The 15,953-nt window shown below is 36.3% G+C and overlaps 2 protein-coding genes across 2 annotated transcripts; one reads left to right on the forward strand and one right to left on the reverse strand.

Moving 5' to 3' along the window:
* Positions 1 to 407: 407 nt before the first annotated feature.
* LOC119634003 (vacuolar protein sorting-associated protein 52 homolog) lies at positions 408 to 3,534 on the forward strand. Its single transcript, XM_038027898.1, has 6 exons — positions 408 to 1,336; positions 1,395 to 1,610; positions 1,670 to 1,825; positions 2,540 to 2,658; positions 2,715 to 2,835; positions 2,897 to 3,534. Exons 1-6 carry the CDS (start codon positions 593 to 595, stop codon positions 3,524 to 3,526), a joined length of 1,986 nt encoding a protein of 661 aa, XP_037883826.1. The 5' UTR covers positions 408 to 592; the 3' UTR covers positions 3,527 to 3,534.
* LOC119634004 (thioredoxin domain-containing protein 17) lies at positions 3,516 to 4,573 on the reverse strand. Its single transcript, XM_038027899.1, has 3 exons — positions 4,379 to 4,573; positions 4,114 to 4,315; positions 3,516 to 3,731 (listed from the first exon to the last, which is right to left on the reverse strand). Exons 1-3 carry the CDS (start codon positions 4,401 to 4,403, stop codon positions 3,578 to 3,580), a joined length of 381 nt encoding a protein of 126 aa, XP_037883827.1. The 5' UTR covers positions 4,404 to 4,573; the 3' UTR covers positions 3,516 to 3,577.
* Between the last annotated feature and the right edge of the window lie 11,380 nt (positions 4,574 to 15,953).

Genomic DNA, 15,953 nt, shown 5'->3' on the forward strand with positions numbered 1-15,953 from the left:
CTTTTCAATTGGTACCAAAACAGCATTATTGGCTCGCTTAACTGTTGTTTGTAGAGTCGGTGGAGACAAGTTATGGACGTTCTCAAAAGAAAGTGAAAAATTATGATTCGAATTAAGTTTGAATAAAATTAATAACGAAATATAAAAAGATAAATAAAATGCAGAGAGCTGATATCCAGGCAAGGGAGTACTTTTTTTTACAACGCAACTAATCATCTGTTGTTGATTAACTGAACATTTAGGAAGAAGCAGAAGACGAAGAAGAAGAAGGCAAATTTGTCTGCGTTAATGCAAAGTTCGTATGATAACAGCTGCTGGCAAAAAATAAAACGGAAAACAGATGGGGCACAAAAGGTTTCCATTAGAATAGGAAATAACATTCTCTTTCAAGTATTCCAAAATAAATATTTAATGTGAAATATCATTAACCTTAAGAATTATAAACAGTTTATATGAACAACAATTGTAAAAACAACTTTTTTGGATTTTTTTAAGTGATTTAAGGAAAATTATAACGTGTGAATTTGTAACTGTCAGATGTGAATGGAATGTAGTGCAGATTTGTAAAATTCATAAATTTTAAAAAAGCAAAATGGCTCAAGCGGAAACCAATCTTACCGAGCAACTAGACAATGAAGAAGTTAGAGAAATTTTGAAAACTACTACTGATTTGCGGCAGTATTCACGACAAATTGAAAAGGAATTTAAGGAAGTGGAAAACAAATCGATCGAAGATTACATTAAGGAATCGCAAAATATAGCATCCCTTCATAATCAAATTGGAGAGTGTGATGAAATTTTAGAACGTATGGAGAATATGCTAATGAGTTTTCAAAACGTTTTAAGTAATATCAGTACTGAAATAACGCATTTACAAAAAAAATCGGTATCGATGTCTGTGCAGTTAACTAACCGTCAATCTGTTAAAGCCCAATTATCTCAGTTCATAGAGGACATGGCTGTTTCAGAAGAAATGATAACAATCGTAATGGATACACCGGTAACTGAGAAAGATTTTTGTACCCAACTTAATGTGTTGAATCACAAGCTATCGTTAGTCAAAGAGTTAAGTTTTAAGGAGTCGAAGTCCACCGCTGATGTGGAGGACGTTTTATGCAAATTACGTTTGAAAGCTATGGCGAAAATACGTTCATATCTGCTAGAACAAATATATAAATTCCGCAAGCCAATGACTAATTATCAAATACCGCAAAATGCTATGTTAAAGCATAAATTCTTCTTTGAATTTATTCTTTCCAACGAGCGACAAGTCGCACAAGAGATATGCAATGAATATATTGATACCATGAGTAAAATTTATTACAGCTATTTTAAGGTATATTATATGTTAGATTCGCAAGTTGCAGCACACTTTTTATCAGTTGCCTTTCTAGAGCTATTCGTCGCGATTGTCGTCTTTAAAATTTGAAGAGTCGTGTACAAAAGATGACTTAATGGGTATTGAAGACAATGTGTCAAAAGGCTTATTTGCCAAGACGACTAGTCTTAAGCATAAGAGCACTATTTTTACCATTGGCAAACGCGGTGAAATCTTAAATCAACAACTTGAAGCTCCTATAATAGTGCCGCACGCACAGCTAAAGAATAGAGTAAGCCTTCCTTCCATTGCCTGTACAAGAATTCGATACTTATTTAAAAACTGCTTTAGTATACCTTTGAAGCCTTGTTCCGATCTGAGCAATATGCTTTAGTGGATAACGCCTGCCGTGAATATTTGTTTGTTACTGAGTTCTTTATGGTACGCGGTGGACAGGCGCAGGACTTATTCAATCAGATCATGGGAAAAACTCTAACATTGATAATAGTAAGTTTTTGGAATTGTCGGCTTGCCAACATTGTTATAATTTCCTTAACCAATATTGTGGAATGTTCAAACTGACTGAATTGCATTGAGTTGAATTGTTGCTTAAACGGCTAAAAGCCGTTATTTCAACCATTATTAAAATCTTCCCGACGATGGTAAAAATGTACCCGACCCATAAAAATCGCAGTGAAAATGATTATCTCAATTTCGATATTTTATAGATATTTTGGCAATTACAATAATTGCCGTGCGAAAGCACCAAAAACGCAAACAGCCGCTGCTGCCCATTTCAGAAGAAAATCTGTCCATCTTAGCGGAGCATTGCGACGTTCCTGTCGTAATCCTTATTGATTATTCAAATGAATTGAATGCGTTGGACTAAGAGAAGGCTTAACACGTCCCATACTACGAACGTTGACTTCCGTCTGTTTTGTGTTGTGGTCGTCACCAATTTCCAATTTTCAACGAAAAGTGCAAGCCCTTTGCATTCTTCTCGATTATATTTCTGACGTAACGAAAATTTGACGGTTTAATAAGGAAGCGACAACGAGGCATAAAGTAGGAGACCATGATATATTAATAGAATAAACGCAACCAGTTTGATAAAGTAATCTTGAACGCTTATGCGTACACACAAAAAAAGTTCACATCAAAATAGTAAGTACGGCCATGTCTATTTCGTTTTCTTTCTTCCCTTTCTCTTATCAATTTTAGAAAACTGTTGAGACCAGCATCCAAGATTGTTTCGATACAATTGCCATGTTTTTATGCATTCAATTGATATTCAGATATCAGCTTATGTGTCACAAACGCTGCGTGCCAGCTTTAGACAAGTGAGTTTCTTTTTTCTTGTCTGCCGCATGAATAAATTTTACGATATATCTTACAGGTACTGGGACTCCTTGCAATCCGTATTCTGGCCACGATTCGAGCACGTTTTCCGTTTAAATATACAAAGTATTAGAGACTGCGATCCCACTAAATTTAGCAAGGAAATGGGACCACATTATGTAGGTTGTATACATTTTGCTATGATCAGTAATTTTCCAATTTTTCCATGTTTCTTCACAGATTACTCGTCGCTATGCTGAATTTTCAGCTGCTATCGTAGGCATCTCTGAGCATTTTCCAAATGAATTAGTTAGTCGTTTGTTGTTGGAACTACAGAATGAAGTGGAATGCTTCATCTTACGTATGGCTGCAATTTTTCCCACACGCAAGGAACAGCTTATTTATTTAATCAATAACTATGATCTTGTTTTGGGTATTCTTATGGAGCACACACGAGACAATTCCAAGGAAGCTGAAGCGTTCCGCGAACAATTAACTGCTCGTAGTACCGAATATGTGGAGGAGATATTGGCACCACATTTCGGCGGTATTATACAATTCATAAAAGAATGTGAACCTTACTTTGAAACGGAACAATTGGACGAATTACGTAAACAAGAACGCAGAAGTTTGGCTTTAGTTGCAAATTTTTCCGCAAATTGGAAAAAGTCTTTAGAAGAATTAAATCGTGAAGTACTGCTGTCTTTTCCATCTTTGGTAACTAGTTCCAGACTACTTCAGTTGGCATTAGCCAGCCTCGTGCAATATTATCAAAGATTTCATAAGTTATTAACCCCTAATGCAAAAGCTCAATTAACTAACATACATGTAGTAATGGTAGAAATGAAAAAATATAAAAGCAGTTATTAGAAAATTGATATAACACATATATATATTTGTCGAAATTGTATGCATTCCCATTTATTCTTCATCTTCGAACATCATTTCCACGAGTTCTTTATTAGAACAGCGTTCACCATCCAACCTCTGAGGAGACTTCCAACGCAGTAGTGTAGGCAAAAAGACTAAATGCGTATTAGGATCTCGGCGGAAAGGGCAACTTAAATCTTTCCAACTAAAAGAAAATCAAGATAGAGAATTCAAAATCTATCCTAAGCATAATAATTTAGTTATGTCTAAATGGAAATGATGTTAAAAATTTGTCATTTTTTATTAGACTGTTAAACTGTTTTTTTCGTTTTTTACTAACTAGTATAGTAAGGCTGAAGGGGAAAACTAAACCGCCAATTTCAAAAAGAACAAAATATTCGTTAAATAAAAAAAACTTTCTTATCGTCTTTCATAAACGGCAAGTTAACTACATTAACACAATTATATAGTTAACTATAATTTTTTAATCAAACTTTTATGGCGCTTCACTGCTAGATTACGAGCAAGAGTTATCAATATGGAGATATTTATTAACTTAGATTGACAATAAATTTTTTTATACTTACTAAGCACGTTCTCCCACATCTACATGTACGAAATGCGACTTTTCGGGGGCTTTTGATAAGGCGTCATGAATCACTGGTTCAGCTTTGACACAATAAGGGCACCAACTTGCTCCATTTTCGTCTTTACCGCCCGAAAATAGTACATGTATTGGTTGTCCGCTTCCCTCCAGCTCGTCGACTAGTTTCGTAAATTCCTCATAACCTTCAACAACAAAATTATTTATATATTTATACTTCTTTTTATTAAAATTAACGTTTTCTTAACCTTTAACATTATGTTGAAGAACCATGTTCCCTTTTTCCCTAATTAGGGCTTCTTTATTGGCCGCTGTAGAATATAAACCTAAACGTGATACTTTGCAAATACCACCGGTAATTTTCACTAATCGAAACGTCTTGACCAATTTAATTACAGCAATTGACAAAACGAAAATATTACTGCGCTTACTTTTTCGTTATTTAATTGTAGGTTTGCCAGATTTTTTTTTTATTCTTTTGATTTGTAAAAGAAGAACGAAGTTTTGCCAGATTATTCAAGAATGTTTTTCTAGAGATAAGGATGAAAAATATGAAATATATTTTCATGAAAAACTGTTCAATATTCTTAAGAGGGAATGAAGGGAGAATGAAAGGGTCTTCTAAATACAAACACGAATTTACTTGTCTTGCTTTTAGCCAATTGACACCGTGGTCATAAATGTATACAATCACGATAGTGAAATTTTGATACAACATAACATTGGTGGGCCTAGTCTATTTTCTCAATTTTTTTTGCAAGCATTATAGTTTCATAGAATATACGTACAAATTTTCATAGGTTCTTTGCTGTAGTTTGTGAGTAATTACCAAAAACCCAATTTTTACTTATTTGGAAAACTGTGGTGAGGTAAGTTCACGTGGTCGTCTAACCGAGTCATTAGACCGGGCGGAGGAATGTTTCAAACAGATGTTATACTGATGGACGGACAGAAACGATTAAGTCGAGTCAGAACACAACGTTGATTAAAAGTGTAGGTACGTCATGAGTCTCTGAAGCTTCCTTCCGGGTGTTGCAAGCATTTTGACAAAATGAATATACCCCTCATCCTTCCGTGATGGATATCACAAAGCGAAAGGTACAACTTCCATTACTTACATGTATAATTTCTACATACGTATCTCAACAGCAAGTCGAGCACGCCCAAGTCAACTCTGAATCTGCAGACCTTATGTAAAAGAAAATGCCTTTTCTGATTACTACAGGCGAAAGTACAGGTGTTGTGTATCCCATCCAACGGTGGTTGTTATAAATTATATAAAAGTCATGAAAAGTGAATGATTTTAAAGCTTAAAATTGAGATGTTTTTACGCCAGCGTGTCCAGCGTAGTCAGTCTTAGTTAGGTCCAATTAAGCTGAAATGACATTTGAAAAACCGCTAAACAATTTCAAGGAGAATGGTAATCGTGGAGAAACATAGTCGGCTAGACAAAATTGGGTATATTGCTATTTTATTGTTTTTGTTTGCCAATTTCTACTATTATTGCTTTGAATAAAATTATTGTTACTATTTTCCAAGCCAGACTGTGATTTGCTACCAAATGTATCGAGTTGTTGTCCCATGAACTTTGATTCTTCGCTCATTATTTGGCTGAGTTTTCATAACCGAAATCGTAACCGTCAATGTGAGTTACGTTACGAGAAACGCGACCGCGTATTATTATATCGGTTTTACTGCCTTCACCATTATCGTCCCTTTCCAGTACACATCGCACGGACACGGGTGCCGCAGTCGATCCCGTGTCATTATTATCTCGCAACTCTTGCTGCATGTGGCCATGATTTTCGATTCCTTTCTTGTTGTTTCTAGAAAATACGTCATTATTGCCGTTGCTATTATCATCTTTAATAAAATTAGAGTGGATAAATGATCCATTACGCGATTTGTTGCATCGGCAAGGGTGAGTAAAACACTTCTGACAGACATGTAATCCATGCTTAGACATTTTTGGGCATCGACAAGCCTCCATTCCGCAAGACTTGCAAACATAGGTTCTTGTAGGCAATTGGTGGGTTGATTTTGATGGAGTATTGTAATTTATTTTACCAAAAGCTCCGTATGATTTACCACGTTGTCCCTCTTCATCTTTGTGTTGAGCATAATGTTCGGTTAAGGGAGATTTCTCTATTGAATTGTAACTATAGCTCTCAGGCAATTTTTCTGCTCCAGCATAATTGTAGGGTTGCGGATGTCTTTCCATTTGTATGTAATTACGACTTTCAGAGAGCCGTCCAGCTGCGAGGTAACAATGGCCTTCAGCATTCTTTTCTACTGAATTGAAAGAGGCCGCCTCAGGATATTTTGGAGATGGATTGCGACTATACGTTTCAGATGACCTTCCTGCTCTATCGAAACTGTAAGCTTCAGAGTACTTTCCCACTGTATGGTAACCACGAGCGTCAGGGTACTTTCCTGGTGAATCGTATCTGTACGTTTCAGGGTAGTTTTCTGCTGGATTACAGCCATAAGTCTCAGAAGGCTTTCCCGCCCCTACATAACCATTGCCTTCGGTGTTATTTGTGCCGTTATGACGAGTTTCAAAATACTTTCTTCCTTCAGGCGCTTCGTAAGTCAAAGAATTAATGTATTTCTCCGATCTTCCATCCTTGGCATCGTGTTCAGGTGAATACATCCTTGCTTCTCTTTCAGGCAAAAACATCCCCATTTTGGACTCAGTTCCCACTTCAGAGCGACGGGCTTCTTTTTGTACATTCGCTGCATCAGGTTTTTGAATTCCCTCTTTTTTGAAATTGTAATATTCATTGCCGCTTTTTTTTATGTGGTCATCTGCTCTTGTCATCGGTGCTTGGCGATTATCATTTCCTGCCCGCTTTGTTAGATGTTGGCTGCCACTTGGTACCATTTCCGATGTTCCTGCAGGTGGTCTTCTAGTGGCTACTGCAGTAGCGGTTATTTCAATACGACTCTGATCTCGTGGTGCTTCACACAGACCACTGATTCTATAAATTCTTCTTAATTTATCAACATAAGATTTAAGCATCGGTTCCAATCCTTTTTCTTTGGAAATTTCATCCAATGCAGCACATACATAATTAGAATCTCTCATATTTGACAAGTGCATGTAAATGCAGTTGGCTAATTGTAAATCATCTTCCTCTGTCCAGTCTACCGTCAGGCGTTGCATTAAACACTTTTGCAAGTATTCTTTCACTACTGACAAACTTGGATCTTTGAATTTCGGAGAAAATTCAAATTGTTTCCCTTCATGATCGCGGGAATGGTCACAATCACGAACTCCATCACGAGAACAATCACGTTCACGCGAACCACCGCGTTCACGACCGTGTTGAAGACCATCGGAATCTTTTGGTGTTGAATTGCGAAACTCGTATGATCCTAGCCTTAGTGGACGGTTACTTCTTCTAGTTTCTTCTAATATATCGCAGTTAGAATCCCATACATAATCTCTAGGATTAGCAATTGGACTGTTACTACTAGGTGGATAAGCCTTTGTGAATAATGATGCGTTAATTTCTCCGGCTGCTACACGTTTTCTTTTTAGATTTGAATTGTGAGCGTCGCGCTCATATTCATCTTTAGGATCAATACGGTCGTAAATCCAATCGCAGGAATTATCAGTGCGTGGAGTATAAGCTAATTCTGTCCCCGATTTTTTTACTCTGAAATTACGGCGAGCGTTATGATTTGTCATGAACGGTGGCCGTTTATCTTGGCTAATATCACGTTTTTTTGGTTCGTATGCAAGTGTAGTGTTCGAGTCATTACGTTTCATGTATCCGGAATCACGATCAAATTCAGCTGCGTAATCCGCGGGTCTGTGACCATAGTTAGACTCACGAAATTCGTGATCCTGATCTCTGATTGAATCTCTACGTCCAGGATCAGAATGACGAGAGTCGTAATCCATAGGTTTATTACGATCAGGATCGAGCCTTGTCAATGATGACGTTTGCGTTACTAATCCAACAAAATTCCGATTTCTCGTCCTGCCCTGCTGGTCACATTTTGTTAAATTGCCTGTAACTTTAATTTGAGCGGGACTCCGGCTATGCCCCGCTGGTGAATGATTACGCCGAATATCCTCACAGCACGAAATATTTTTGTCCATGAAGCCATCCATGACGCCCTTGTACGACCTTCTCTTCTTGCGGCCTGTAATGAGCAAAGGTTGTGTCAATTAACAGTTGGTTAACGAATGCAATCTCTGCCGTTCTTGGGCTTTATTGAAGTCTTTTAAACACTTTTGAAACCATAACAAGAACATTTAAAAGTCCCCATTAAAATACTGATTATTAAAAACAAGACAATTTTGCAATACAAATAAAAATGAATTTAAATTAATGAACGCCAAAAAAGGAAACGGAATAATTTTTCTAGTAAATTGACAAAAATGGGGCAGAAGAATATTTTAGTGAAACAAATAGACAGTATCACAAACGAGAAAGTAGTGAAAGTGAGGTGAATGTAAATGAAAAGGGTAGCAGCAAATGTCGATTACTCCTTAAATTACAGGCTGGTTGGGATTTGTTGGAAAGGAAAAGGAGTAGGAATGGCCATCTCTAACCGGCAAGTGCAATTATTAAACGGTCGCTAGTAGAAAGAGAAAACAGAATAGAAACTGTAAATATTGTAATCGTCCCATATTTTGGGCTTACATTGTGTTACTAATGGGCGCTAGTTTACGCTTAATATGGTAATTCTATGCACAAGTCCATTAAAAAGTTTAGATAAGAATTATTACTATTATTATAATTATTATTATTATTATTATTGTGCTACATATTCCCAGATAGATAATCTCCACCTTCACTTCTGATCTCTATCTTTAGTTCGACAAGCCAGCGACCAAACAAAAGAACAAACCCTTCACCTTAACCCGTCAACTGGGTGGATCTCCTTGGAAAATGAGTATTTAAAGTGTGTCGCGAGCAATTAAACGACAGCGAGTACTCTCGTCATACACAGAACATGTGTAATATGAAATTAGGTTGTAATGAAATAACTAGACAAAATGTCGTGCACACACTCCAATACACATTATTATGGGAAATACATAACCCTAATGATAAAATGTACTTTTTTCATGACGTAGATATATGTCATACACTCTTCACTGGTTAACACGGTGACGGATATTACACATAGGACACTAATTATAGGAAATCATATCCATACATCGCTTAAATATTAGTGTAAGTAAAAAAAAAGTTAAGTCTAGATAATCTGATTGAATAAGTTCGGAGTTTCAATGGTGATTCTTGTTGTTATAAGTATATAAATAAGTTCTTACCGGTGTTCGTAAGATCTTAATCCTATAAAATTGTTCTTTTTCGGATTAAATTGATGAAAAAATGAAAAGAAAGAACAAAATCTATTTAATATGTTTATTTATCGATCACGAACGTTGAAGTATAAGTTTCGATAAATAATCCAATAATCAATATTGCAAATAACATCTACATTAACCTAAAAGTAGCAATTAAAAAGGATTTGAGTGAAAACGTAAAATCATAAAGAGGCGTTTTAGATAACAATATTTCCATTGCCTACTTGCAGGTTTAATTTCATAAAGAGAAAAGTCACGAAAAGTTGTTATTATTTGTTTTCTTGACTAGCCCCTAGTATGAAGCCGCTTAACCAATCATTGAAACGAATGGGAGAATATGAAACTAATCTAACTTGATAGATTACCTAACTTACTTAACAGATTAGAAAGTTGCAGACTAATATAAATAATAGAATAGGTTGTGAGAAAATCTGTTAATATCTGAAAACATTTTAAAAATCCCAAAAAAATTGAACTAAAACTTTCTGAAATATATATGCATCCCAAGCTTGTTGAGGTTATGTTCCGTGTACCTTAAATGTATCAGTTGGCCGATTGTCATGTAGGCTATAGCTATGTTTACACACAAACCACAGTTTCACAGTATATACAAAATATGTAAGATGGTTAACGAAAAGTATTCAAATTGCAAGACGGGTAACTGAAAAGAACTTCTATGAAATAATTGACACGCAACAGGGGCAAAGAATGTGCAATAATATATCCAAATTAAAGCGACGATGGCAGATTCAAAGGCCAATTTATGATTCTCGATATCGAGTAAATTCAATATATGTAACGAGTAAAGTGTTTACGGCTGTCGAAAAAGTATAAATTTTTCTTACTACCGTAGGAAAAACTCTTCGACCAAGTACCATAAAGCATATATAAACTTTCGAGAAAGTAAACTGGCAATATTTGGTTGAACAAAACAGTCGGGCCGTAATTATTTTCAACTTCGAACAAAGTGCATTGCACCGCCTGAAAATGTAATGTTGCAAAGTTATAATCATATTCGACTCACTATAGTCTGGATGTATGTATCGCTATCCCAATATCTTCTAATATTTCGCTTTTTAATTAAACCGAGTTTACCTTATATTTATTTTTGTATCCTACACCGCTCATGTTAAGTTTGTACGGACCTATGCAACGCCAAGAAGGTACTTTATTATACCGATCGATTCAGTAAGTTATTCAGAATCTGAGCTTGTCTGTCCGCTACTCTTCTTGGATTCAATCTGAGATATTTTGATGAAATTTGCACACCGGCATGTTCTGGCGCAAGAACGAACGTCATTGCAAATTGTTCCAACTGGACCACTTTTTCGACAGCCCCTCATAAAAAGCCCCATTTTAAAAACCCCCTATATGAGTATATGTATTAAAGGAAGAGGTGTAGAACGTTTTATGATAGGCCATGTCTCACTATAGGGTTTTTACTTGTTTTAAGTGTATTTTCGGATACATAGGCCAGACTGAGAAAGCTATACAATTCTATTAAAATAAAATTAAAGACTGATCGTGTACGTATAAAATTTTAGTACAACTTTTTTTGACGACGTGTTGTCAGAAAACCTGTTGTCACAGGGGGGAACAAAAATAAGCGACATAAAAAATTGTGTATTTTAATGTTCTATTGTTATTTGAGAGTTTTATATTTTAATCAAAGGTTTTTCTTAATTATGAATTTGAATGAAATCGTTGCTATTACTTTTTGATCTAAATTATGATTTCATTTTGTAATTCTTGCTGCTCTCAAGTCGAAATTTAAGAGCATTCGGATCACTAGCTTCCAGATTATTAGAATAATTTCGTTACGTGCAGTGACATGAACAACATGGCTGCTCGTCGTTATCACTTTGCAGAGGTTGTCGGACACTGTTACTACCCAGATAATTTTGTTCGAATATTTCATGTTTGGAATTTCTTTCATTATTGCCGTTATATGTGTTCGCATATCTTATGCTATAGTATTCATCCCCATTGCGGCCATTATCCACCACATATCGGGGGTTATAGGGTTCGACAAAATAATTATTCTCGTCGCTTTGAGTCAACTCACTGCTTGGGATGGCGTCACTTGCTCTTTCGAGTTGCGACAATGATGCTTTCAGTGCAAAGTTGTCCTTAGAGTAACGATTGAACTTTCTTCTTACCCCAGTATTGTATGTTTCTATTTCAGTTGCTTTTCCAGACAATCGGACTGGTCGGTAAGAAAATGAATTCTTATATTTTTCCGATCCCCCGCCTATGTGATATTGCTCCCTTCCAATGAATTGCGGAACCATATAAAATGTTTCTTGGTTTGTTAAAAGTGCCTTTAAATTTTCTCCACCGCGAGATCTTGAAAAAATCCTTTTCAGTTTATTAATCCATGAACGAAGCACTGAATCAATTCTTCTCTGTGCGGAAATTTCATCTAAAACTTCGATCACCCTATTAGGGCCTGTTATCTTCGATAAATAATGATAAATGCATTCAGCCAGATTTAAATCATCATCTTCTGTCCACCCTACCGTTAACCGTGTCAATAAACATCTTTTCAAATATCGTTTTGCCGCTTTCAAGCCTGGGGTTTTTTTGCTTTTCTTAGATGTAGACATTCCATAACCACAATAACAGCCTGGTCTATCATCAAAGGTAGCAGGTTTGAATTCACGCATATCCCGTGGATATTGTTCTCTGGAAGTTTCAGCACTATAAAGTTCAGGTTTGTAACTTTCATCCCTATAATGTTCAGCTTTGTAAAGTTCAGGTCTGTAACTTTCGTCCTTATCATCTTCAGCTCTGTAAAGTTCAGGTCTATAACTTTCATCCTTATAATGTTCAGCTCTGTAAAGTTCAGGTCTGTAATTTTCATCCCTATAATATTCACCTCCATAAGGTTCAGCTTTGCGAGGTTCAGCACAATTACCATTCGTTAATTTGTCTCGTTTATCACACTTTCTAAAATTGGGTACAATTTTGATATGAATTGGATTGCGAGGATGCCACATTGATGGACAACAACCTTGATGAGCTTTCTCATCATTGTAACAAAAGAATGCGTCGTGACGTTTTCCAAAGCAGCTGCGACGAACATCGTTACAGCACCCAAGTTTATCGTTATTGCATAAATTTCTCTTCAGCAAGTCCATTACGCCTCCGTAACACCCTCTGTTTTCGTGACATGTAATACGTAAAGGGTCTCCGTGAGGGATCTCGACGGCTAGTCAGTTTTATTAAAGTCTCTTAAATACTCTCGAAACCACGTCAAAAACGTTTAAAAGACCTCAATAAAGCACTGATCATGAGAAACAAAACAGTTTGCAAATAAAAATTTTTATATCTTGATAAACATCAAACAAAAAATATATATAAATAATACTTATATATATATTTATAATTTTTCACAGTAAAATGGCAAAAGCGAAGAAGAATAATAAGTTAGTAAAACAAATCAGGGAGGCATAAAAATGAAGCCAATGTAAATAAAAACACCCATGTAGTTGCGTCACGTATTTAACAGTTTAAAAAGCGAAAGGTGATACAAATTCTGATTATTTCACATTTTCACCTCCGTTAGTTTTTAGGATATATCCATTTATGCATGAAGAAATATCGCTCAATGTTTATCCCGATGACGTACACGCCCATTGCATGTGCTTGTAGATGCAAACGAACATCAACAACAACAGTCGTATATTCTTAGCAGAATAGACGGGTTAAAAGCTCTTCATCTAAGGCCAATTAGCCACTTATAAGGTCCCCTTTAAAAACTGACCTGCCGCAATTCATTCACTCAGATTAAAGTTGCTTCGATTCACTTGGTAATCGTGGATGACCGGATAACTCATAAAAGTAGCGCTCGTCGGCATAGAATGTAGATAACATCTTTTAGGCATAAAGCAAAAATACCATTTCAGATTTCAATAATTCATGGATTCACTATAGGATAATTTCTATTGTGAAAATGTGTATGAAGTGGAAATTCATAAGACGCAAAAATTTATACGTTTCATAAAACATAATTTATTTGGCCTTGGGTTTTTAACGCTTTATTTATTTACTTTATTAATTTTGACCGCGAAACCAAAGCCATCGACCTAAATTTATTGTATATCCTTTAAATATAAATTCTATCTAAGCTTTGCATGACATTAATCTTATCACATGTTTTAGCCCAAGGACTAACGCTAATGAGGGTAGTTCGGATGCGACAACCTTTTCGTCCGCGCACCATATAAAGCCTTTTTCTTGAAAAATCGTTACATGAATAGCCGTATTAAACAAAGTGGTGTAGGGTTTCTTTTGGTGGGCCGCATCTCGCTATTCCCTTTAAGTGTGTTCTTTACTTAAACCTTGCCTTGTTCGTTACTAGTAAAGATATTTTTGCGTTGCGTTACGACTATGGCCTATGTTACCAGATGGGGGCTTTAGACATGCAAATACTATGCGCGTACTTGAACCTGTCTGTTCCTCAGGTCATCATTTCGCACTTTTAGATTTGATAATAGTAAAACGAAAGTCTGTATATTTGGATGTACTATTTTTATTTTAGTGTTTTATATTTTTGTACAATTTTTTGTTCCTTAATGTTTTGAGCAAGAGCTTTATTACCTAAATCTTCACTTTGTTTTGGATGTGGTTTCTTTTAAACTTGGAAGGATTTTCATTTTAGATCTTTTGCCTGCTTACACATCGAAAACTAATCGGGTTCTCGGCATCAGACTTCAGATGTCGAGAAAAATTGGGTAAGTAACTAGAACGAGTTCATTTTTTCATTTCATTATCGGTTTCTATATCGGTTCCCTTTATGTGAAGAGCATAAGTGTTCGTAGCCATCACCTCGTACTAGCTGTCCACGTTCGGGTCCGAGATAACTTTGTTCAGTTTTTCCGCTTTTTGAATTCTGATCTCTGCTACCGATGTATGCATGTACAAAACCATTGTATGTGTTCTCATTGCAACCGTTGCCCTGATATGCACCGTAGCAGCTATCATTTTTGTCGCTATGAGCAAATTCATCACTTGGAACGGTATCAAGGTGAACCCTTTTGTTTTGGGACAATCCTGCTTTCGCCGGAAGATTATAATTGCAAGAATTGTCGAACCTTGCCCCTTTTCCTCCCTGATTGTAATTGCGTTCTTCCGGAAATTTTCCAGCATCTGGTAAATTTAACGCAATTGATTCAATGTACTCTTCCTCTTCTGGATGATATTTGCGCGTTTTAGGCAACTTCCCAGATCCTGTTGAATTATAAACTAATGATTCCTTAAACTTTTCCGTTGCTCCGGCTATGTGATATTGCTTTCCTCCGACGGGATAGGGAATGGTACTAAATGTGTCTTCGCTTGAGTGAAGAAATTTTGCCGATATTGATCTCGTCGCACAATTTTTATCCAAGTTTGTGAACGAGTTATCTCCAGCGCGAGGTCTTGAGTAAACCTGTTTCAGTTGATTCATCCAAGAGCGAAAGACTGGCTCCATTTTTTTTTGTGCGGACATTTCATCTAGCACTTCGATCACATGATCCGGGCCTTTGATTTTAGCCAACTGGTGATAAATGCATTCGTTTAGCCTTCTATCATCTTCGTCGGTCCAACCTACCGTTAACCGTTGCAATAAACATCTTTGCAAATATTCTCTTGCCACTTTCAAGCCTGGCGTTTTCTTTTTACCTTTTTTACTTCCGTGACCACAATAGCACACTTGTCTATCGTCAGTCTCAACAACTCGCCGAGGTATCGAATCATAACTTTCAAATTTGTTAAGTTCAGTTCTGTAAGGCTCAGGTTGGTAATATCTCGAGCCTGACTCCGGCTGCTTTGGCTCTTCGACTTCGACAGGCTTATCGAAACGGCTCGGGACATAATAGACATCCGGCCTTCGTGGATGCCAAGGCGATTGACAATTCTTGGCTTTTTCATAGTTATAACAAAAGAATGCGTCGTGATTCTTACCAAAACAACAGCGGCGCACATCAGTACAACAGGGATGATCATCTTTTTTACTTGATTTCATGCAGCACGCCATGATTTCTGTTTACTAGAATCTAAACTGTAATATGGGAAAATTTCGGCTAATAATTTATTTAATTCGACATCTGTATCTGTGCCTATGGAGGCATTTCAATCTATTGAGATCTCTTAAAGGAGTTTTTAAGCCTGAAGCAGGACATTTGAAACGTCCCAATTAATTTTGAATCGCAATGGACAATGTAGTTTAAAATAGAGTTTTTTTCATTTTAATGAATTTTCCGAATTTTAATGAATGTAACGAATAACATTTTATAAGAATTTTTTTTTTTAATAATTTGACATATATAGGTAAGAGAAACATTTTGATAAATACAGCCGAGTGTAGAAAGGCCGACTATTACCTACTCTTCATTACTTCGCCTAGTATTGTTATCCCCTCGTTCTGTTAATAACGCATTATAAAGTGCATATTATTTTCTGGCAAAGGCATACTTCTCATGAAAGCCCGTTTATTGAAGAATGAAAGACCT

This window comes from Glossina fuscipes, unplaced genomic scaffold, assembly GCF_014805625.2.
Source record: "Glossina fuscipes isolate IAEA_lab_2018 unplaced genomic scaffold, Yale_Gfus_2 2, whole genome shotgun sequence".
Taxonomy (NCBI): Eukaryota; Metazoa; Arthropoda; class Insecta; order Diptera; family Glossinidae; genus Glossina; species Glossina fuscipes.